Source organism: Acartia tonsa, chromosome 2 (genome assembly GCF_053477335.1).
Source record: "Acartia tonsa isolate MP-2025a chromosome 2, ASM5347733v1, whole genome shotgun sequence".
NCBI classification, from domain to species: domain Eukaryota; kingdom Metazoa; phylum Arthropoda; class Copepoda; order Calanoida; family Acartiidae; genus Acartia; species Acartia tonsa.
Window position 1 is genome coordinate 9,763,809 of NC_137261.1, and position 22,958 is coordinate 9,786,766.

General features: G+C 33.7%; 2 protein-coding genes and 1 long non-coding RNA gene across 5 annotated transcripts; all 3 read right to left on the reverse strand.

Annotated features, from left to right (window-relative positions):
- Positions 1–2,444: 2,444 nt before the first annotated feature.
- LOC145304032 (uncharacterized) lies at positions 2,445–4,892 on the reverse strand. Its single transcript, XR_013873950.1, has 3 exons — positions 4,762–4,892; positions 3,184–3,274; positions 2,445–2,551 (listed from the first exon to the last, which is right to left on the reverse strand). It is a non-coding gene; the product is annotated as an uncharacterized LOC145304032 (long non-coding RNA).
- Positions 4,893–5,632: 740 nt separating this feature from the next.
- On the reverse strand, positions 5,633–12,497 carry eIF2gamma (eukaryotic translation initiation factor 2 subunit gamma). Its single transcript, XM_080145993.1, has 11 exons — positions 12,371–12,497; positions 11,597–11,745; positions 11,135–11,258; positions 10,552–10,809; positions 9,803–9,904; positions 9,277–9,356; positions 8,512–8,627; positions 7,906–8,036; positions 7,226–7,361; positions 6,532–6,706; positions 5,633–6,066 (listed from the first exon to the last, which is right to left on the reverse strand). The coding sequence occupies exons 1-11, from the start codon at positions 12,431–12,433 to the stop codon at positions 5,988–5,990; spliced, it is 1,413 nt and encodes a 470-aa protein (XP_080002119.1). The 5' UTR covers positions 12,434–12,497; the 3' UTR covers positions 5,633–5,987.
- ThrRS (threonine--tRNA ligase) lies at positions 12,450–22,436 on the reverse strand. 3 transcript variants are annotated; one of them, XM_080145976.1, is made up of 13 exons: positions 22,136–22,436; positions 19,507–19,676; positions 19,210–19,292; positions 18,331–18,463; positions 17,814–18,051; positions 17,024–17,073; positions 16,637–16,715; positions 16,148–16,255; positions 15,524–15,771; positions 14,688–15,263; positions 14,239–14,489; positions 13,598–13,761; positions 12,450–12,853 (listed from the first exon to the last, which is right to left on the reverse strand). In XM_080145976.1, exons 1-13 carry the CDS (start codon positions 22,184–22,186, stop codon positions 12,812–12,814), a joined length of 2,193 nt encoding a protein of 730 aa, XP_080002102.1. In that variant the 5' UTR covers positions 22,187–22,436; the 3' UTR covers positions 12,450–12,811. The 3 variants fall into 3 exon arrangements, with proteins under 3 accessions (XP_080002102.1, XP_080002091.1, XP_080002080.1); XM_080145965.1 differs by having other exon boundaries at positions 21,600–22,374; XM_080145954.1 differs by lacking the exon at positions 22,136–22,436 and adding an exon at positions 20,779–21,084.
- Positions 22,437–22,958: the final 522 nt, after the last annotated feature.

The following is a 22,958-nucleotide window of genomic DNA, read 5'->3' on the forward strand; positions in this document are numbered from 1 at the left end:
AACTAGTCCTATATAATTTATTAAGGGTTTGTTGTCTGAAGCTTAAGATCTCAATAACTACTGAACCAATTACTTTCTCTCTTTGAGAGAATCTTAAAATAGGTCCAGTAATTGTTTCAGGCCATTCTAATTTCAGATTTAAGTCTTGAAATGATTTATTTTTCTGCCTATTTGAATCATAGCCCCTAGAGGCTAGGGGCGTTGTGTAAAGAGTAAGGCCACATATGCTTTTAAAAAATATAATACAGACTTAGACAAAACAAACTAACATTTCATTTTGAGTTATACAATAATAATTAAAAGGAATTTAAAATTAATCATATATTTACATATCAATTAAGCAAACTTAACAACAATTAAAAATAATAACAATACATAGGTAGATAACAATAAATTATAAATGATTACATATATTCATTAAAAGCTTAAATATTTTTTTTTTATTTAATGTAATTGCTGACCTTTATAACAAATATCAATGTAGTAAAATAATCTAAATTGTCTTCCTATCTAGCTTAAAACACCCTTTCTTAGAAACCCACCCGAACCAATTTTTCAGTTATAATCCTATAATGCAAGTAAGTCATACTATTGTGTAGAACTGTAATATTCTAAACTGATTACAGCTATAACAAATGGTAAATCAAGGCCTTAAATTCAAGTACTACTGGCTATTTTTATCGGCCACTAATAAGACATTTTATTTCAATGATATTTGTACCAATCTGTTTGAATGATCTCAAAGATATCTTTTTGGATAATTTCATATTGCTATTGATTCTTCTTAGCCGTAATTTGTTTGATTATTTTAAAGCTTAAAGGAAATTGATTTTATAGTATCTATGAGGTCAAATTTAGAAAAGGTTTTATTCAGAGCTTACAATTAAAAAAAAAGGGGGGGGGGATTAATGCAACCCTCTCGTAACCAATGATTAAATGGCACTTAGAATCCAGATTTCGTTACAAAACTTGGCATGAGTATTATAATCTTTGATAGGTCTATTTTCCCTAAATTGAACAAAAAGTTAGAAAAGTAGCGGCTAACAGCTGGCAGCTTAGCAGTTTAGCCATTTTTTGGCTATTTTTAGGGCAAATCAAATACTCTTTGCCGCTACAAAACGGTTCTAGCTGGTATTTGCTGGTACTAGAGATTTTAAAAACAGTTTTTGGTATCACATTATATAAATCAAAAATATGTTTCAAAAAGTTGATTCCTACGTAATTATGACAGATTTGCCCTAAAAATAGCAAAAAAACGGCTATTCATTTAAGCTGTAACCAATATACATACCAAGTATTAATAAGTTTCGTAATGAAATTTGGATTCTAAGTGCCATTTAATCATTGATTACGAGATGGTTGCATTAACCCCCCCCCCCCTATTTCTAAAGGACCTTGCAAACGTGTTGAGTCTTACTACTTTAAGTACTTTTTTATCGTTATACCCAGGAAGGATTTTCCTCCATAATTTTTCCACTAACCCTTTAATTACCCCTTCCCGCTTTAAAGGGCGAATATAGGTTGGATATAATATGGCTCAAATAAAACGTGCAATTCCATAGATTATAAGTAACTTTAAGATATTGACATATCCAACTGTATAAGTCTGTTATAGCTTAAAACCTGAACATTCTCGGGATAAATTTATGTAATAAGTGTGGTTCCCTAAGAACTCCAAACACCCTAGCATCACACAAGGCTTCGGTTTAAGGTTGAATTAAAATGCTTTCGTTAAATGATAGTCGTAATAAAAGTGGAAACCAGTTTTCAATCTATTTTTTTGTATTGTGGATTGTTTCTTCCTTGACAATCTTCCCCAACAAAGTGTAAAGTATTTGAATTTTATTTTTAAAAAAAAACCTTTACAGGAGAAATTTTATTTCATGTAAGTATTAAAATTATATGGTAATTGTTATAATTAATTTAAAGAGGACAAAAATAATAGGTGAATAGTGTTTTTTTTTCTTATATTTTTTTCTGGAGAAAATCTGGCGATCTGGCGTTTGTGTGTGTGTGTTGAAAAATGCGTACTAGGGTAATTATATCATCAAGAATTAATCATTGATCTTTATACAGAAAAAAAAACTTTAAACGTATTATTTACCCTAGTAATTACTCCGGACGCAAACTGACGCAAATTATTTTTATGCTTTTTAAAAAATCAATAAAATAGTATATAATATGAAAAAATAAACACTTTAATTATCAATTAAGATGCATGCCAATGTAATAGTCAATTAAACTTAAGAAAAATAGTCAAAAAAAGTCTTGTAAAGGGCTAAAATAAACGATTTTGTTGACTTTCTCATTTATCATATGTTGAAGTAAAAGCAAAAATTGCAAAATCTACTTAAGGATTTTTTTGATTTTTTAAATTTAACATAGATATTTTAAAAGTATGTAATGGCACCTTTCATATAAGCTCATATCATATTGAAACTATATTCGCCCTTTAAATTTGGCCCATGAAAGTTTTCAAATATTTCTTTTGTTCTTCTTACAATTTCTTATGTCTTCATGGGCTGTGCTTAGTTGTCTTCTACTAATTCTCCTAGAACAAATATATAAATTATTTCTTCTAATACACATAAGATAATATCTATAATACAAAGTAGCTTGATGTCTGTCCGTCCGTCCGTCCGTCCGTTTGTCCCTTAAGATCTAGGTAACCGCTGAACCGATCGGATTCTACTCTTCAGGATATATACCTATTGGTCCTGAGCTGTGGTGGTTTTAAGCTATTTTCTTGGGGGGTAGGACACCCCTAGCCCCCCAAATAACAAAAAAATCCACCCCCTTTTTTTAAATTTTAAATTTGATACTGGGGCAGATCGAATTTTTTTTTCACGAAAATTTTGAAATTGATACTAGGGCAGCTCCAATTTTTAAAAATTTTCTCTTGGGGCAAAGCCCCTAGAGGCTAGGGGCAAAGCCGCTAGTATAATATAATATAATCATATTTGTTTGTCTAACCATTGACTTTGTATAAGATTCTCTAACTTGTAGATAAAACGTAAAGATTTTAATGATTTATAGCAATAGTCTTAATAAAAAGGGTGTCTTCCACAGAAAGTCTAAAATTGATGCAGAATTTATAATAATGTTGAGATAAAGAGCATTAGTATCAAATTAGTTTAAGTGGAGGGAAGGAATTAAAGTAAAACATAAACGTATTAATCTTACCTAACCCAATCATATTGATCCATCTTGACAATATCAATAGCCTCATGTATAACTTCCTGTTGTAAATCTCTTCTATTTTTCAAGGTCCATCCTTAACAAAGTAATTTTATGAGAACAAATTCAAATATTAACAAGGATAACAACATCCATAAAAGCGAAGCTATGAAATGGAAGGACAAACGAACATTAACACTTGTAGATTGTCAGAACTGAATTAGCAGAATATTAAATGCATCAGCACAAACAATATTTTAAGTAAATTTGTTGCAAAACTGCATAAATATATGATACTGTTTAAGGACATACTTACATTTTTGGGACTTATTTATAGAGATGCTTCGCTTATAACATTGTACCTTGTTGGAATAGGAATCAGTTTTCAAACAATCAGAAGAATCGGATAATTTTAACATACAAAAATTTGTTGTCAAAAAAGTTAAAAATCGACATGTTTAAAATGGACGTACGGACATTCTCGTATTGATTATAGAGTTGCTACGCTTTCTAAATTGTACCTATTTACTACTTTACTTTTAAAAAGGCAGTCCCACGAAGTGTATTTAATATCCAATATTTAATATTCATTTGAAGATCAAGGATATTTGGGTATAGTCTCTTTCGTGGTAACACCCCTTAAGGGGCGATTCTTCTTATTTTCAAAGTGGCTTTTCTCCTATTTCTGCATGGCCAATTGCCTAACCCTGAGGGGCTATCACCTAACACAATATAACATAGCCTAACCTAAAAAAACCTATTTAAAGTCATTTTGAAAATATGAAGAATCGCCTCTTAAGGGGTGTTGCCACGAAAGGGACCCTTCCCGGATATTCCATAGAAAAATGAACTTTTACGCAAGTATGCCAAAAAAATTATGAAAGTATGAGTTGCCATTTCAGAAAAAAATATTGTAAGAGTATGATTTTCAATAAAAATACTAATATTTTTAAAACTATGAGTTAGATAAGTTTAAATCCATTTCGTGGAAATAAATGTTTGAAACGGTTAAAAAAATTATCAATAGATAATGTGATAATGTTAGAATAGATCATGTGTATAAATGACGTAGTATGTCTTTTTGTCAATCTGTTTTTATGATTTGAAATTAAATTAACTTAAAACAGTTAACCTTTTGAGGTTAAATAAAATAAACGTAAAATTTAACAATAAAGCCACTTTTCCTTTTGTCTACTTGTTAATACAAAATTCTTAGAACTACGGGGAACCTAATTTTGATATTATTACCCACACAACTTTTGAACATATGATTAAAAACGAAAATATATTAAAATCAAAATATTAGAAAACTTAAATGGCTGCCTTAAAACATTCCGGCTGCTATGGATGTTATATGCTCAAATATGCGCTAGAATGATGGGAAAGTTGACAAAAAGGTGTAGCTTTAATAGTAGATTAGTAAACCTAATTTCCCTCATAGTGTTACGCACTTACAGACGGACTGACAACGAGAATTGGATAGTGGCTTTGCTACTAAAATAAGTAAATTTTATTCCTATCCATTTAGAATAAAACATCCCCTTCAGAACGCCTCTGGTTGGTAAATGTTAATTAAATAGTTACCAGGAATGTAGGTAAGGACATAGTTTCTTGCAATGTCTGAAACTGATTACATCTTACCAAACGTTTCTGAAATTATATTATATAAATAGTATAATTAAAAATCACTTTACTTGATCAAGCTGAAATATTATCAATTTGTTTGCAATGCATTAAATTATCACCTATGATATAAACGTGTATTCAAAAATTTAACGAATAACAGGCCATGTTCCGAAATCTTTGTTGTATTTTTTAGAAGATATATTCACACAAAAATGTAACACGATATATTGGGCATTGTTTTCATAAATATTTATGGAAGAAAAAAATAATTTTATCGTTTAATTAGACCATAAATTGAAAATTCAAAAAATCACTATGTTCAATGGATTGTTTGTTTTGATTTTTACACAGCTGTTTTTAAATTTAATAGTGTACACTTTTTTTGATGAGGTTTAGCGAATTTATACTCTAAAGTAGTTTACTACTAGCCGATTTTTATAAGAGTTGAACCATTCATAATATTAGATACTCATATAGGTTTCGTGATAAAGTTACATAATTTTAATAGAATTATTGGTCAGAAAGAACTTCCCTTGTCCCTGGGATCTAACACCAGATTATCATGTACTTTAATAAAGAGATACTTGTAGCTGGCTATATATAATAACTACACCATTCACCAACCCCCTTTACCCCATCCCCTACTACTGGGTGAACGAACTGACCAATAAATGATGTCCACGATGGCAACCTAATTTGACGATAATTTTCCCCGATCTTAATATCCACGCATATCCTCTATAAAATAACTTATTAAGAAAGGATAACTTTCGAGTCATTTCTGACTACCTTACAGATATATCCAGAAGAACTAATAAATAACACAAGATAATATTTTTCAATATTTATTTAGGCTTAATATAAATTGAAAATAATAACAGTATAAATACTCAGCTTGAAGCAATTCACATTACAGTTTCTCATTATATATCTTCTTTTCAATTTAACCTTGACACTTTTTGCAATTTTAGTCCTATTTCATATCATTTGTTGTGTTATGGATAGACTTCAACTTTATAAATGACTTCACGTAGTAGAAATTCTTAATAACATAAGTTATCAAAAGTATTAGAATTTGTTCTTAATTTATGCACCAACAACATTTAGCCGCCGCGTGCCGAACCGCCACACTTTGACGGGAAGGCGGCGTGGAATTCGTTTTGAATGGCGGGGATTGCTTGGAGTTAACTGCGCTCGGCGGGTTTGACAGTAATGCCGCGGCGAATTTGTCCCCAACCGATGAGACGCCAATGCTTGTCTATCCTGAAAATTAAATAATATTAATAAACAACTATAAAAATGTACCTAATCAATGTTCAGAAGGGGATTATACACAAGCAAGAGCAAATGATTTAAGTTAGTTATGTTTTCTGCTATTTAATAAGGAGTCTTGCATAAATAGTAAATACCTAATATATTTTATTGTTATTTTCTTGTTTTTTAGTATTTGAAGATACTTAGCTCTTAAGGGTCCCCTTTTAGATTGGAAACTCAATAACGAATAATTTTACAAAAGATATAATCTTACTTAAAGTACAGCGTATCTATTATTTGGATATAGTTCTTATAAGATACGAAAAGAAAAAAGGTACTACTAAAGTTTGGTGTAAAAAAACGGATTTTTCTTGTAATAATCCATTTACCGCTATTTCTACAAACTAGCGCACTAACGATTCGCCCCGTTAAAAATCCTTTCAAATCGCCGAGGTTACAAAATATGGAACCAACCTTCTAGACAACGCAATCTTCTCTCCGACCTCCGTGCAGACGGGGGCAGTCAGGCCAATCTTGGCCAAGTCAGCCTTCACGGCAATGACCCTGCCGCCGGTGCTCAAGCTGCCGATGTTCACCATCAACACTTCGTTCTTGGTCAGCTTAGCAACCTTTGCTCCTTTCTTATCACCTAGAAAAATTAGGGTTGGAATATTTGGGTTTTATTTTTAAATATATTTCTTGCATAGGTGTTTAATGCTTCCCAAAGCATGTCCAAGGCTTCAAAAATCAATACTTAGTATTTATTCATTTGCTGTCCATTATGATTTTTTTTAGAGAAAAAAGTTTTTTGGATTTTATAAATGCAGTCATTTTCACCGCAATTAGACTAAAATGTTCATAAGATATCTATTAGTTGTTTTATACCTATTGATACTCGAAAAAGGGAGAAGCAGGTTGCGCTACAAATCCGTAAAGGTTGTAAGTTTTAAGTTAAAACAGTAAAAGAACGAAAAAAATTGATGTTAACTTAATTTTTTTTTGTCTTTAGTTCTTTTCAATACGAAATACACATATTTAGTGAATATTATCGTTCTACTACCTACTATTTCTAAGCCTTAAAACTCACACCTTTACGGATTTCTAGCACAACCTACTCCTCCCTTACTCCTAATATGAAATCCATGTATTTTTTATAACATAGGCTTACCCTCTGTCCTGACACCCAGCAATCTTCTGAGAAGGTAGTATGAGACCTCAAGTTCTGTATAAATACTTGGGAGGTGTCCCACAGCCCCCAGAACCTGACCAACCATACGGTCAGCTCGGCACAGCGTCGGGTCAACCTAAAATATATCTTTCATCAAAATGAATATCTTAATGGTTCGCGTTTTGTGTCAGTTGTATTTTTGTCTGGACCGAAATTGTTCTCCTTTAAAGTAGAGCTTCTTATAGGACCAGGGAAGGTTTATAACTGTTTTGGGGGAGGTTACCCTTCCATGATAAATCGCTAGTTCTATAAATTAAAAAGATCCCTAAATAACACTTTCTCTCGTTCGTAGGCTTTAAATCTTCATAAGGTGGAACAAACTAACGGAGTCCAAACATTTCAACCAAAACTTTCAAACTATAGAAAGAGTAATTTTGTATCTCGGTCAAAACCGCGACATAACTTTAGACATTGAAAGTAGTATGTTATTGCTGATATGTCAATTGCAAAACATTTAATAAGACCAGCAAGGAAACAGATAAAGACGTTTAAACAAAGGTTGTACATCAAAGTATAGGTTTACTACAAAAGTTTAAATATTAAAGTCTTGACTCGACGTTGTTTTCGACTATATTCTCAAAAGTAAAATCAGAGGTATACTGAATATTGTATTATGCTACCTTAGTTCCAACACCAATAAGACCGCCAGGAACGGCAAACATTAAATCATTCTGTTCAGCAAACAGGGACACAATTCTGCTGAAGATTGGCTGGCATGTCAGCTTACCTTCGCTGTCCTTGCTCACCAAACCTGAACAAAAAGCAAAAAATAAGCTATCCATAATGCTAAGTATAACAATGCGAGTCTTTATGTCTGACCGTCCGGACTAAAACATCTGTTCAAGGAATATACCTGCTTAGCATACTATTATGAAAAATCCCCCTCTCGAAAAAAAGCGACTTCTCTACCCCCCAAAAAAGGTCTAGATTTGAGGCTAGGCGCTAGGTCACTGGTATTATATTATCTTCAAAAAAATTCTGCACAATTCAAATATTTTAAGCTGATTGAATCATCAGCAAACGAAAAAAAATTAAGGGCTTTTATTTCAACAAGTAAGATTGTGACCACGAGACAACTAACAGCGAGAGACTAATTTATAAAATTAAGTAGATTTACCTATACGATACGGATTCTTGAGAATGTAAGCGTAACAAAATCAAAAATATACATTTCAAACAATTTTTCTGATCAAAAAAGATAATTTTGTATAAAAATTGTAGTATACCTGGTCTGATTTCAATTTCCTGGCCAACTTTAAGTACACCCCTGAGAATAGACCCACCCGCCACACCACCACGAAGCTCTTCTACCTCACTACCAGGCTTGTTCACGTCAAAACTCCTAAATAACAGAACATATATATTCAATCAGGAGAGAGGGAGGGGATATTGGATTGTTTATTACACCAGTCCCCAAAGTTTATAATAAAATTTTCTTCTTAGTTGGCTTAAAAACCGTGAAGACTTGTTGAATTTTGATTGGTTGGTTCATTAAGTTCAGTGTCCAATCGTTTCAACCACTAATTGTAATCTACAGGAGGGGTATCATCATTGGGAACGAACATAATTCATCGACCATTGTCTTATCCCTTTGGAACCCTGATCTTCAATTCATCCTATATTGATGCCAACCCTGATCATTGGTAAGGTATTGTATTTCAAGAATGATACGGCAATTCAATATTGGTTCTGGGAAGATTTAAAAAAAATATTGAGGGAGAAAAAACTGCATATTTTCAACTACGAATATGCATTATCAAATAAATCAGATCCACATATTATTACAACAGCATAAACTGGCACTATCTTAATCATTATTACCAACTCCCTGTTTTTATTTGATATCTATTATTAATATAAAACACTATGCGAAAGTGAATCAATATACCAGAGAAATTTTTACTTACAATATTTCAGGTGTTCAATATAAAAACCTTATATACTGGCTCTTTAATTTGCTCATTCCTGTATCTTTAATGCAAAATACAAACCTAATAATGATAAGCCTTGGTTCACTGGTAAAGTCCCTGACGGGTATGGGGATCTTCTTCGTGATATACTCGCACACAACCTAAATATCGTAGATGGTCTTTATCTATGTTTTCATCTTTTTGTAAATATGATTTAACCTGCCTTTATTTCTACACCGCGTCTTAACTAAAGAAATTTCTCTTATTGCTGCCAGGTCAGATGAGTGAAATTATTAGTCGAGAGTAGGGGGGGGGGGGATGTCTTTACCCTTAACCTGCGCAACTGATTACCCTGTACAAATAAGACCTCCAAAAGAAGGTCGTGAAATCAATGAGTTGATGGGTCTGTTATGTGTTCCTTAACCTAAAACCCAAGTGTTTGGCCAGAAAAAAAGAGAATGGCTTCCCTTAGTCCTTTCCTATTTTTTTGCTCTCTGTATATATTTTGTCCATGTATGAGTTTATCTCTATAATCTATCCTTATTAGGACCATTAGTTTATCAATATGTCTTGTCCATATTGTTGTCTGTAACTGACTGAATCCTACCTCGATGTTGTACTTGAGCTGTGCAGAGATAGGTATAACAGGGGCTCCCTCGGCCACGGTCCCCTCGATAAACTTCAGAATTTGCTCGTGTTGCTCCATTGCCTAGAAAATAACGTTTGATTATCAAAAAAGAGACATAAAAACTTTCATGAAAACAGCGAGCATCTATGAACAAAAGGGAACTATCCACGAACAAGAGCAAGTGATTCTAAGCACATTCCAGCATTGATCCATAGTATTTTTTTTTAGTGAATATACTAGGTTTAAGTTTAAGATTTAATGTATCGACTAAAAAGTTAATTTTCACCATGGTTTTATATGGAAAAAAAACTTTGAAATGTAAAGCATTTTTTGATGCAATATCATAAATTCTACTTCAATTCACTGTGCGAAGCAATAAGTTAGCTCGGCTAATCGAAGAGATATAACTCTGTTAATTAGGCATTACTTGAGAGTAGAATGTTAATACTAATACATAACTTACTAGCGATTGCGACACTTACATTAAGGGACTCTCTTCAAAAAAGGGAGGTATAAAAGTAGCTTTTTACCGTCCCCAGGGTTAATATAAAATCCTATGTAATGCTTCCCCCAAAAAGAGAATTCAATCGATTCAGTAGTTAAAGAAATCTTAAACTACAGACATAATAACTTTATATAATAGGATAAATAAACGTTATTCGTAGCTTTGATTTTGCGAGATTGTTAATATTTTCTTCTATTGTTCCTTCCCTGGATTAAAACCCCACCTGTGCTTCCTTTATCAAATCAATCTTATTCTGAAGAATAATAATGTGTTTCAGCTTCATAATCTCAATGGCTGCCAAATGCTCGGATGTCTGCGGCTGCGGACAGCTCTCATTGCCGGCAATGAGGAGGAGGGCGGCGTCCATGACAGCCGCGCCGTTCAACATGGTGGCCATGAGAATGTCGTGACCGGGACAGTCGACAAAGCTGACGTGTCTCACCAGACCGTATTTGTATCCATTCATGGTGAAGTTATCCTCCTACAAAGAATAATATTTTAAAAGTTTAATTTAAAAAAAATCACGACAAACTATCATTGAATACTCAAAGACATCACAAAAGAATGTTTTGTGTGTAAGTATTATATTTATTTTATATTTTCGTTTCATAAAATCGTGATAAAACTTGCTGTCTTTGCCAATAATCATTAAAAAATTGTCAATTTAGGTTGCTAACATTGACCTCGTTTATTTGCCAGTTCGTTTAGAAGAGTGGGGGGGGGGGGAGTATTGTTATTTTAGCCAGCTGCTATTTTCTTTTCATTAGAGTAAATGAAAATAGATTGGTTGCGCAATAAAATTGTACCTTCGTTGAAGAAGCCGACGTGTAGCAGACAGGCCTCTGACATTTGGGGTCTTCGGATTTGTAGATTTTAGCATTTGCATAGCCAAGCTTAATTGTAATATTTCGCTCCAATTCATTCTTAAACCTAAATATTTATGTAAATTAAAAATACTGCTATTTGTTTTATAAAAAAAGTGGTATTATCCCTCAAAGTGCATAATTAGCACCCCCCCCCCCTGTTTTTGGGATTTTCAATTCAAGTCTAAACATAAGGGGTCCTAACATCTGATACCTGTGGTGCGTTAATCATGCAGGGCTTCCTTGTACCAAATATAACCTAACCTAAGATAAACTATAAAGTACGAAAAACTTCCCCCACCCTCGTATTTTCAATCTATTACACCTAATCAACGGCAAAAAATACTGTTTAAAACAGCCACCGCTTGTCTAACGAAAATAACAAGCTTCCAAACAATGCCATACCTAACTGTGTGTACGCCGGAGAGAGCCTTGACAACTGTACTCTTGCCATGGGCTACGTGACCAATTGTGCCAATATTGATGGTGGCCTGTCGGGAGATCACTGAGGGAGAGAGAGGGGTCAGAGAGCTGATGTCCAGGGTTGATAAATCCTAAAATTGGATACAAAAGTAAAACATTGAGGATTAAATTGATGTAGAATATTCGTGGATATTATGACAGGGCAAAAATTGTCGTCAGTTTAGCTTGCTAACAAACATGGAACTCGTTTATTGGACCTTTCGTTCAACCAGTAGGATGAAAGGGGGGATTTGTTATTTAAGCCAGCTACAAGTTTTACTTTATTGTAGAACTGTTGTAAAATCCATGTAATATGATTAATTTATGATTAAGTTCAACAGCCGATTTTTTTTTATAGAAGCAAAACATAATAAGTCCTACATTATCCAGGGGTGTATATTCTGCAAAATTGACCCTGTTACAGGGGGGAAGGGAAACAAAAAACGGTTGGGGGAGAAAAATGTAAAAATTAAGATTTGAAGACATTTTCCCCCATTTTTCTCCCCTCCTTGATGAAAAAAGCTAAGGGAATATTTGGGAGGGGGGATAATATAATAAAATAAAGAGTTCTAAAAATATTTTTCCATTTTTCCCCTTCCTTGCTTGAAAAATAATAGGAGGGGAAAATTTCAGCAGGGGAAAAAAATGAATCTCGTGAATTTTAATATCCACGAAAAGCTGTATAATACGATGCGCTAAATAACTGATAAAAAGTACCTGTTTAGCCAAATGTGGCTGGCCCACCGTGATGCCTTGAGGCTTTTCATCAGACTCGGGCATTTCAAAACTTTCACTCTCTGTAATAGGAAACAAGTTAAATAGTAGCTGCGCTACAGACAAGGATCTTCAAATTGCAAAGAATTTAAATAAAATTACCACTGGTGGGTATGTGACGATTTTTAAATAACAACGTAATAATAAAAATTGAAAAAAGGAAAAATTTAAGTTCAGCATCAGTTACTTATTTTGAAAAGATTACATAACACCATAACATAAAAATAATTAATTCAAAAAATCTCCGAATAACAAAATATTTCGAACATTTTTTTTTATTTTAGTGCTTAAAGAAAGTGTTAAAAGAAAGCAACAGACATTTGGTGTAATTTTGTATGAGAAATGAGAAATATTGGTAGGTAGATGGTTGGGTTTCTTTATTATTTATTCTGTTTCGGGTGAACTGCTCTTTTCTTTATCTCCTTTCTGAAATTAAAAACAAGGATCAATTTTCATGAGAAAAATATATTTATTAGTACATTAGAATTTTCCTATCGATTGCAAATTTCCAATAATTTTTTTGCAGGGGTGTATATTCTACATGGGATCCCCTGCTCAGGGAGGGGGGGGGGGGGGGAATAAAAATAAGTGGTTGGAGGGAAAAAAATGTAAAAATTAAGAAACCTGAAAACATTTTTTCCATCCCCCCCCCCTCCTTGGTAAAAAAAACCAAAAAAATGTGTGGTAGGAGGGATAAAATAAATAAAATATAGAGTTCTTTAAATATTTTTCCATTTTCCCCCCTTCTTGGTGAGAAAAAACTAAGGGAAAGAAAATAAATCTTGTGCAGTATATACACCCCTGTTTTTTTTGTAACAATTAGGTAGGGTTTAAAGCGTAGAAACTCTATAACCGTAACCAAACAGTCCACACGTCAATTTAAAACATGTCTATTTTTTACACTCTACAACTGTTAATGTTCATTCGTCAAACCGATTTAGAACTTCGCTTTTATGAGTGTTGTCATCCTTGTTTAGGCAAGTTTCACATAGATCCTGTGGTGGTTCTAGACTATTTTGTTTTCGGATCCAAGTTTTTGAATGGCTTAAAGCTATTTTTCTGCCCCTTTAAAGTACAGATCCCCTAGATGCTTGGGGAGCAGCCGCTAGTACCCTAAAAGGAACGAAGTACAAGGAGATACAATGATAGTTAAGTCAATATTCAACATACCTCTTCCTCTGCGCCCCAACCAAACTCTTCCAACTTGAGAATTCTTTGATCCCGGAGAACATTGAACTTGTCGATGACTGCGTCGATGGTAAACTCTCCATGCACCTTGTTGTCGCGGGTACGGATGTTCACGGTCTTATTCGCCTGCTCTTTCTCCCCAACAACTGAAAAGTTTTAATATTAATTTTATTTTTTAGTTCAAAAAAGGCCTATGAACTATTTTCCGGTATGGCTTCGAAACCGGTTAATTTCTGATGGATTAGAACCAGTTAAAAATAATGAATGGCTTGTATTACACACAATTTTCCAAGAAGATTAGGTAATATAAAATTATAAGATTTCACAACAAAAAACGGTTCTAACCGATAAAAAATTAATGTTTTTTTCGGGAAACCAAACATTTTCAGGGGACACAAATAACAACTATTGATATTTCTGTTTTTTAAATTCGTGTAAAAGTAAACGTTTATATAATAAGTATGTCAATGTAAAATCCACATAAACAAAGCAAATATGAAATTGTAAAAAAAATCCATCCTAAATAAGCAATATGTAAATGTCTTTTTTATAGGTAGTTTAAGGTTTTTTTATAATTGCGAAGTAGCTAGTCCGAAAGAAAGAAGTAAAAAGTATATTCTCACCAAAGATAAAGTTATATTGAGCAATCTGCGCGTTGCGCACCTTCTTGTTCATCGTGTTGCTGTCGTCCGTGTCGGCTTCTGCGCAGAATCCAAGCTTCTTCAGTTGGCTGGCCACATCGCTGGCGTACTGGTTGAATGGGATGCCGACCGGCACCACCATGACCTGACGTGGCGACAGCCAGAACGGCCATTTGCCGCCGTAGGACTCGGTAAGAACGGCGATCATGCGCTCAACACTGCCCAAGATAGCTCTACACACATAGATAACTATAAGTATGATGACAGGTGGATTGATTCTGTTTAATCCGATAACATTTAGAAATAATCCAAATTCCACTCAATACCAAAAATAGATGAAAAATCCTTTATTTAAGAGATTTATACAAGAAACTTATATTATCTTTGCTAATACGAACACAACTGTCTCATAATTTAATAGTTATTCATGCCTGTGAATCATAACTGGCGCCTGTTTCTCGCCCTTGTCATCGATGTAACTCAGGTTGAATCTCTTTGGTAGCTGGAAGTCAAGCTGGATAGTGGCGCACTGGTGGTTACGCTTCAGCGCGTCCTGCAGTGTAATATCTATCTTGGGTCCGTAAAAAGCACCATCTCCGGGGTTAAGCTTCCAGGGCAGGCCGATGGAATTCAGAGACTCCTCCAAATCCTTCTCTGCCTTGTTCCAAACCTCAATTTCTCCCATGTACTTTTCTGGCCTCGTAGACAGGCGCAATTGGTAGGTAAACCCAAATACGCCGTACACATACTTTAAGAAATCTAGACAGCCAGCCATCTCTTGTTTAATCTGATCTGGGCGGCAGAAAATATGGGCATCGTCCTGCTGGAACCGACGGACACGAGTAAGGCCGGTCAGAGCGCCGGACAACTCGTTCCTGTGCAGCACACCGAAGTCGGCCATACGGAGCGGCAGTTCCTTGTATGGCCTGGGACGGTGGTCAAAGATAAGGCAATGGCCGGGACAATTCATCGGCTTCAGTCCAAATGCTTCCTTTTCAACATCAAACCTAAATAGATTTCCTGATTAAATTGAGTTACATACTATTTTTTATTGCTTCCTAATTATTCTCAGATTAGGAAAAATTTCCAACAAATATTTCTCTGTTTAATAGGTACCTAGGTAAGTCATTTTCTAAATTGTGAAAATATTCAAAAATACTATTTTTATCAGAGAATGAGGTGATAGTTACATAATTACACTTTTTAATGAATTACGCACTAATTTCAGTTATCGAGCAGCTGCGCTACACAAAACGAAACATATCACCTAAACATGTTCTCAGCATAATGGTCCCAATGGCCAGAAGTTTTCCACAACTTTGAATTATACATGTTGGGGGAGATGACCTCCTGGAAGCCGCGCTGCCAGTACTGCTCCTTGATGAACTCCAACAGCTTGTTGTAGATGTGGGCGCCCTTGGGCTGGAAAAAGCAGGAGCCCGGTGACAGCTCGTGGAAAAAGAAGAGCTCCTGTTGGATGCCCAGCTTTCTGTGGTCACGCTTAGCTGCCTCTTCCTAGAAAAAGACAATATTTTAGATAAGTAGCGCAGCTACAATTTATATATAATAGAGAACGTCCACTATTAAGATATTTCCAAAATCAAGATATATGTTTACAAAATAATCTTACTAATTTCACTAGACTTGAAATTTACGAAGACTTGGATATGACTATTAGCTACAGGGATAAAGTCAAGGTATAGTTGATTGGAAAAGTAGACAATGACAGTATAGAGAAAAAATAAGTATATGGAAAAATTCATACTAACCCTATCCCTACAAATATGGCAAGTTTCCTACTAAAATCAATACTTTATCTTCTTTTAGTTCTTCATACTCTGAACTTGCCTTATTTTGTTAAGGCTAACCCCTGCATAATGAACTGACTGACCTGTAAATGTTTCCATTCTTTCAATTGTTTATTATCAGGGAAAGAGATTCCATAAATTCGCTGTAAACTTTCAGCCTCAGAATTTCCCTCCCAGTAGGTGGCAGAATTCTAAATAAATTGACAAGATTTATATTGTGTTGTCTAAATTTTTTTTTGCATTAGATAGGAAATGTGGGAGCTCATACGTGATATCATTTTTATTCTAAAGCAGATGATTTATAACCGGAGGGTTATTAATACTTTACATTGTCTTAGGTTTGACAGATATCCTACTTTAATCCAAGGTAGAGTTGAAAAAGCTAATACTCTGGGTTAGAAAATATACATCCCTGACATCTGCACAATATTCAGTCATTTCCCTGCTGGAAAAATACCCCCCCCCCCCCCCAGTTAAAATCAAATTTCTCATCATACTAAGGGATTTTTGTGTCTATAGATGTCTTAAATCCAACCACATTTGGAAGAGTCAAATTTAACAATTAAAAATACCTTTGTAATAGCCATGGCCTTGACATTGCCAGTGTTTCTAACATGGGGTCCTCGACACAAATCAATCAAAGTTCCACATCTATAATAATTCATTAGTTTCCATGAAGTCCATTTGTAGAATTTTGATACTTTAAGTAGTGATAATTTCAATGTTTTTAAATTGATATAATCAGTGACGTGCAGGTGCACATGGTTTTGCCAGGGACGTGTTGACACCCGCTTCATGAAAACAAAAAGAACTACCAAAATGCTAATGTTGAAAAAAAATGTAATTTGTTATAGAAAAAGATGCCATTTCAGAAAAAAAGATTCAGATAAATATATCACCATCAGCATTTAAAACAAATTCAGAAGTTGAATGAAAAAAAGCAAATTATATATACTTACTTATATACTGTAGTTGTTTCAGTTTTTACTTTCTCATTCAAAATTCTAACCTAAAACATAAAAGTGGTTAGTTACTGGTTAGGTATGCAATAATTTTTCTTTTCAGAAGCCCAGTAACTTTTGTATAAAGCATGTCAGTTTGTCCGTCAAAGATTTTACTTTAGTATACTTTATATATGGACACTAGCGGCTTTGCCTCTAGCCTCTAGGGGCTTTGCCCCAAGAGGTAACTAAAAAAGTGGTGGTGCAGCATCAAGGTTTTAATTAGATGCATCAGCCGAAAAATGGAAGGGTAATTTTTTTTTTTTTGGGGGGGGGTCCCATCCCCCAATAAAATAGCCTAAAACCACCACAGGACCACCAGATACATTCCCTGAAGAGTAGAATCCGATCGGTTCAATGGTTACCGAGATCTTAAGGGACAGACAGACATTATTCTACTTTGTATTATAGATAAATGTAATATATTATGTAATTTATTTTTACTTAGGGGTGTATATTCTGCAAAAGATAATTTTTTCCCTTCTGATGCAAAGCATTTCAATTTCCCTAGATTTTTCCCAACAGGAGAAAAATGCAAAAATATTTTGAGTAGGTACTTTGTTTTATTCATTTTTTAACCCTCCTACTTATTTTTCAAGTTTTTTCCCCAGAAGAGGAAAAATGATAAATATATTTAGCAGGGGATCCCATGCAGAATCTTCGCTACTGTTCTCACTCATACTATTTCTTCCATAACAAAGTGATCGTATTTTTGCATAAAACTAAAAGAACAGAGTATGAGACTTACCTTAAACTGATTATACTTGAACATTTCTAACAAATCTGCCTTTTTCATTTCTAATCTTTCGAATGGCTGCTTCTCCTTGACAATCCCCTTGACCACGTCGTCCAGAACCTTGAAGTCCTGGTCAGACACCTTGTCCTCTGTGTACATGTCGTAGTAGAAGCCCTGTTCAATGGGAGGTCCGTAGCACAGATGACCGCCATACACTCGCTCCATGGCCTCACCAAGGACATGGGCAGAACTGAAATATTAGGAGGATTCTCATTCATGAATCAAACAAAATGGAAATAAGTTAATTTAAGTTTAAGACATCAAAACCGCTCTGAATACCTGAAATTCACTTTTTAATACTGTCTTCAAGCAAACAAAAATAAAAATAATAAGAAAAAAATGGCAAAGATATTTTAATTTCATATAAACAGACACACGTAACCTATACAGTATACACCCTACATCTTCGACAGATTCTTTTTAGATACCTTTGTTTTAAAGGTCCTTAGAGCCATACAGTTTAAGTTACCTATGCCAGAAGACAGCCTGGCCTTCCTCATCGTCAAATTTAACAAGTTCTAGGGTAGCGTCGGCCTCGAAGGGTCTCTCAAGGTCCCAGAGTTCGCCGTTTACTCGAGCAACAACACATTTGTCTGCGAGTCCTGATAAATATAAAAATCATTGAAGTCCCTCCGCAGAGTAAGTTATAATGGATTTTTTTTGAAAAAAAACATTGTCTAAAACGATTCCAAATCGCATAATTCGGCAAGATATTGCAAAAATGCATGGGTGTATATTCTGCAAATGATTCATCAAGTATATTTACCCAGCTGCAAATTTTTTTTCTTCAATTTTTTCTCCCTCCTAGTTATTTCCAGCAAGACAGTGGAAAAAATGGAAAATTATTCTCAGAATTCTTTATTTCATTCATATTATCCCCCCTCCCACATATTCGTTTTTTTTTCACCAAAGAAGGGAGAAAAATGGCAAAAATGTTTTCAGTTCTCTTAACTTTTACATCACCCCCTCCCCCTTTGCAGGGTCAACTATGCAGAATATACACCCCTGTATGAAAGCTAAGGCTAGTTGGGGTAATAATCAACTCATTTAAAAAGGTTTTACTCAATTATATTTCAAATCAAGAAAGAAGCCCACAAAATAAAATTGCTGGTACCCTTGAAAACTATGTTTGTCAAACACCAAACCAGTTTTTTAGGGGCTAAAAAAAACCGGTTTTAGCCCCTAGGTGCCGTAGGCACGGGCTAAAAAAACTAGTTTTGATCTTATGATTGTACATTTTTATATTCGTAGAAAGCTGTATATAATACGATGCTAGACATAGTTTTTTCGTATGAATGAGAACCGGTTCCTATCCACCGGATTCGAATGAATACGAGAAAAATTTTACCTTTGCTAATTCCTAAGGCAATATCTATAGGTGATGTTTTCCAGGATTCCGCTGGAACCTCCTTTCCATCTGGCAAGGTTACCCTAAATAATATGATTAAAATATTAATCCTGAATTACCCTAGATAACATAAATTGTCAAAGTTCTGTCTTAACCGTTTTATATATAAACTCAACATATGTAAATGGAGGGTTAGTTAATCTTCCTTAATATATTTTTCGGCTACCGGAGAATTTAAAAATGAAAATAGAAGTTATATTTGTGAAGGAACTATTGAATTATCGCTTATATACTTACTTAATAGGCTGTGGAGTTTGTGCAGCTAGCCATGCTTCACGCTCAGCCTTCAGACGCGCCCATAATTCCTCTCTCTCTTGGATAAACTCTGGCTGTGGATTAAGCACGGCCGTCTTCTTTCCAGCCGGAGGAGCGGCAGCAGCAGCCGCCTCCTTCTTCTTCGCTTTCAACTAAAACAATTTAACTTTAAGTTTAATAATAGTCAGTTTTATTATTTTAAATCAAGGTAGGTATGTCTTTAATTTTGAATATTTTTATTGTCAAGAAAAACGAAACAAATAAAAATAAGGTAAGCCAAAAATATGTAGTAAAGCTAGGGGGTAGTTCCAAACAAAGGATTTTGTATTTTAAGCAATAACTACATAAATGCAATATATTCTTTAAAAAATTTAAATATCTAAATGCTTTGAAAGTTGTTTCAAATATAACAATAGCTACAGATTAGGTACCTACCATAGTTACAAAAAAAAAAACAATATTTAAATATAAGTTATCATGTCATGTAACAAAAAGTACAACAATAAAATAGATTAATATATATTATATTCATGTTTAATAATCAAGACAACAAACGTTCACAACACGGAAATCCTAATATATTTAGTAGTAAGCTTTTTTTCTGTCTGTAGCTAAGGATCTCGCAAACCGCTGAATTGATATGGTCCTCCTTTACAGCAAAGCTACTTATAGGTCTCGGGATGGTTTTAGGCTATTCTATTTTTATAAAAAGTCTGAGTAGGTATGGTTTAAAGCTATTATTCTGCCCTTCCATATTCCTTAGAATATTTAGCCCGTAGATGCTAGGGCGCAGCCGCTAGTACTGAATAAAGAAGCAAACACGTTGTCTACGTCTTAATGGCGGTAAATATTACACATCAACCTTTACAAAAATCAATATTTAAAAAGAAACTGTTAACATAATGATTGAAAGAAGTTGTGTATGTAGGGTCAAATGAAAGGGAGATAAAATTAGAAACGTAGCTTTTAGAAGTTAGAACACACTCAAAGATAAAAAAAAAACATTAATAAGCTATAAACATGGTTAATAAAACAACACAAACAAATGTAGATTAAAATATTTTAAATAAAAAAATAAAAAGGTTAATTTGGTGATCTACAAGGAAAATCTATGTATAAAAAAACTTAAAATCTTTCTTCTAACTAATACGTCATGCAAAAACAGCTGTGCAATACTTTAACAAAGAAAAAAAATATGTCTTGTATATCGTAGGGTTAAGTAAAATAATTTCATTCCAGACAATATCTTTGTACCTCTTTCTTATTTACACTTGCTGCAGCTTGTTCAGGTTTTTCGATTTCGATTTCAATACTTGAAGCTGCCAAACTTTTTGCATCATCGCCAAAACTTTTAATGTTGTTATACCATCTAGTAATGTTTTCATACTTTATCACGTTAGTTTCTCTGAGTGCCTTGAAAACTGTAATGTCTGCTTGTGTAGGTTCGAAACCGGCCATAAAACTGTTTTCCAGCAAGTGTGAATCCAAGAGGGAGAGACCCTCGTTTTTACTGAGATCAGGAAATTTCATAATGCAAGAGATTACAAAATCTGAAAATTTATTTGTTTGGAAATTGCAACAACTTAAACATATGGTCTTATTAATATCATTTGCTAAGCATAGGATATTTGAATTGGCGGGCAGAGACATACAATTTTAGACGTTATACGGTCTGCCAAATCAAAAGAATGCTAGATAAATATTAACTTCACACACCAGAAAATATCTTCTTCCAAGATTAAACAATGTTTTATTTTGTTAAAAAATGAATTTTCATACCTAGAAATTATAAAATCAAATTTGGACAAAAACAGAAGGTAAAAGCACGATAAGGCTTTGAAAGCCTGCTTAAAATAAACATCTAACTCATTATAAAACTTAACCAAAGAGCTATATAATTGGTTTTAAATATTTATTCACTTAAAAAATGACATTTAAGATTGACATGATTGAAAAGGTTTATATTTCGGGTATTTTTAATACCTATAAAAAAAATTGCAAATTATTTTCACAAAATAGCTGGTTGAAAACATTGATTACACTTGTTAAAAGTATTGCACAGCCAAAGTACGCACCGACTTGTATCTGACCCAAGAGATTCTACCGCCGCCGCCAACTGATAACAACTTTGGGGTTGACAGCAAGTTTGACACCGGCTGCCAATTAGATCTGTCAAAACAGCTTCGGCTAGTAAGATGTCTTGCAGCCACAGATGGACATTGACGGGGTATAACTGGTGGTAATTTTACGGCGATGGAGCCAAAAGTATGTTTGATATTCATTATATTTAACATTTTCACTGTTGATTATTAATTGTTACACTAAATTTTCATTTTTTATAATTTTTATCCCTATTTAGTAAATTTTTTACAATTATTCGTATAATTTAACTAGAAACATAAAATAATTTTTATAAATTCAATTTTAGCAATAAAAATAAACAACTTTCAAGATGATGAAATTTTGACCATCAATTTTAAAAAGTACTAATTACCAAATTTAAACATATAATAGGGCTTAAATTCTACATTTTTACATAGAAATTAGTCCAAAATGTCTAATTTTCAGAATTTTTAACCTAAAAAATCATTAAAAACACTTAAATTCTCACTTTTTCATCAATTTTAAGGTTTTCCAACCCCTCCGCCACGTTGCTTGCCATCCTTGCAGAATAAGACTGGGCTTGTAGTAAACCAAACAAATATTATTACGGCTCTTAGAAATATTGAAACAAAATATCTTATTTAAAAAAAAATATTTTTTTTTAAGCAATAAACTTTTTAAATAAAAAGTCCAATTATGCATTTATTAAAATGCTGAAATATTTGTTTTAGAATATGTTAACATTTTCAATATTATTTTTACTAAAAGCCAGGCTAAAAGTGAGAGGAGCGCCGATGCCGCTGATTATTTTATGTCCTTTGATAAGATTTGGTGGGAAAACAAATGTCGTGCAACTCCAGTCTTGAGTCTTGACATGCCGCTTCGGGAGTTTTTTCCCCCATAGTTTCTAGTTATTTACTAGTTTTTTGTCTATTCTTCATTATTGTTTTCTAATATTGTTGAGAGATGTATGATTAAGCTTAGAAGGTGGGTGTATCCTTCCCCCATGGTATTATACACCCTATAAAACAGCCAATGATTGTCAAGTCAATAAAAGTCTCTGCAAAAATTTATGCGCTTTGAACATCAATTTACCAAATAAAAGGATGCTTGTTCGACTCAAAAATATGTTGATTACGTATTAGTGTGTTTAGTGAATAAAGGTACTAATTCTATTGTTTAGTGTTTATTGTTTAACCTTCGCCCCTGAAAATAAATTATCAATCCTCTTGATTTAATTCTTTATTTCTCCACCCTCCATTATTGATTAAGTGGGTGTAAAAAATCACAAGGGTTATGCAAAATTTCGGGTGCGTTTACTTCATCCAACT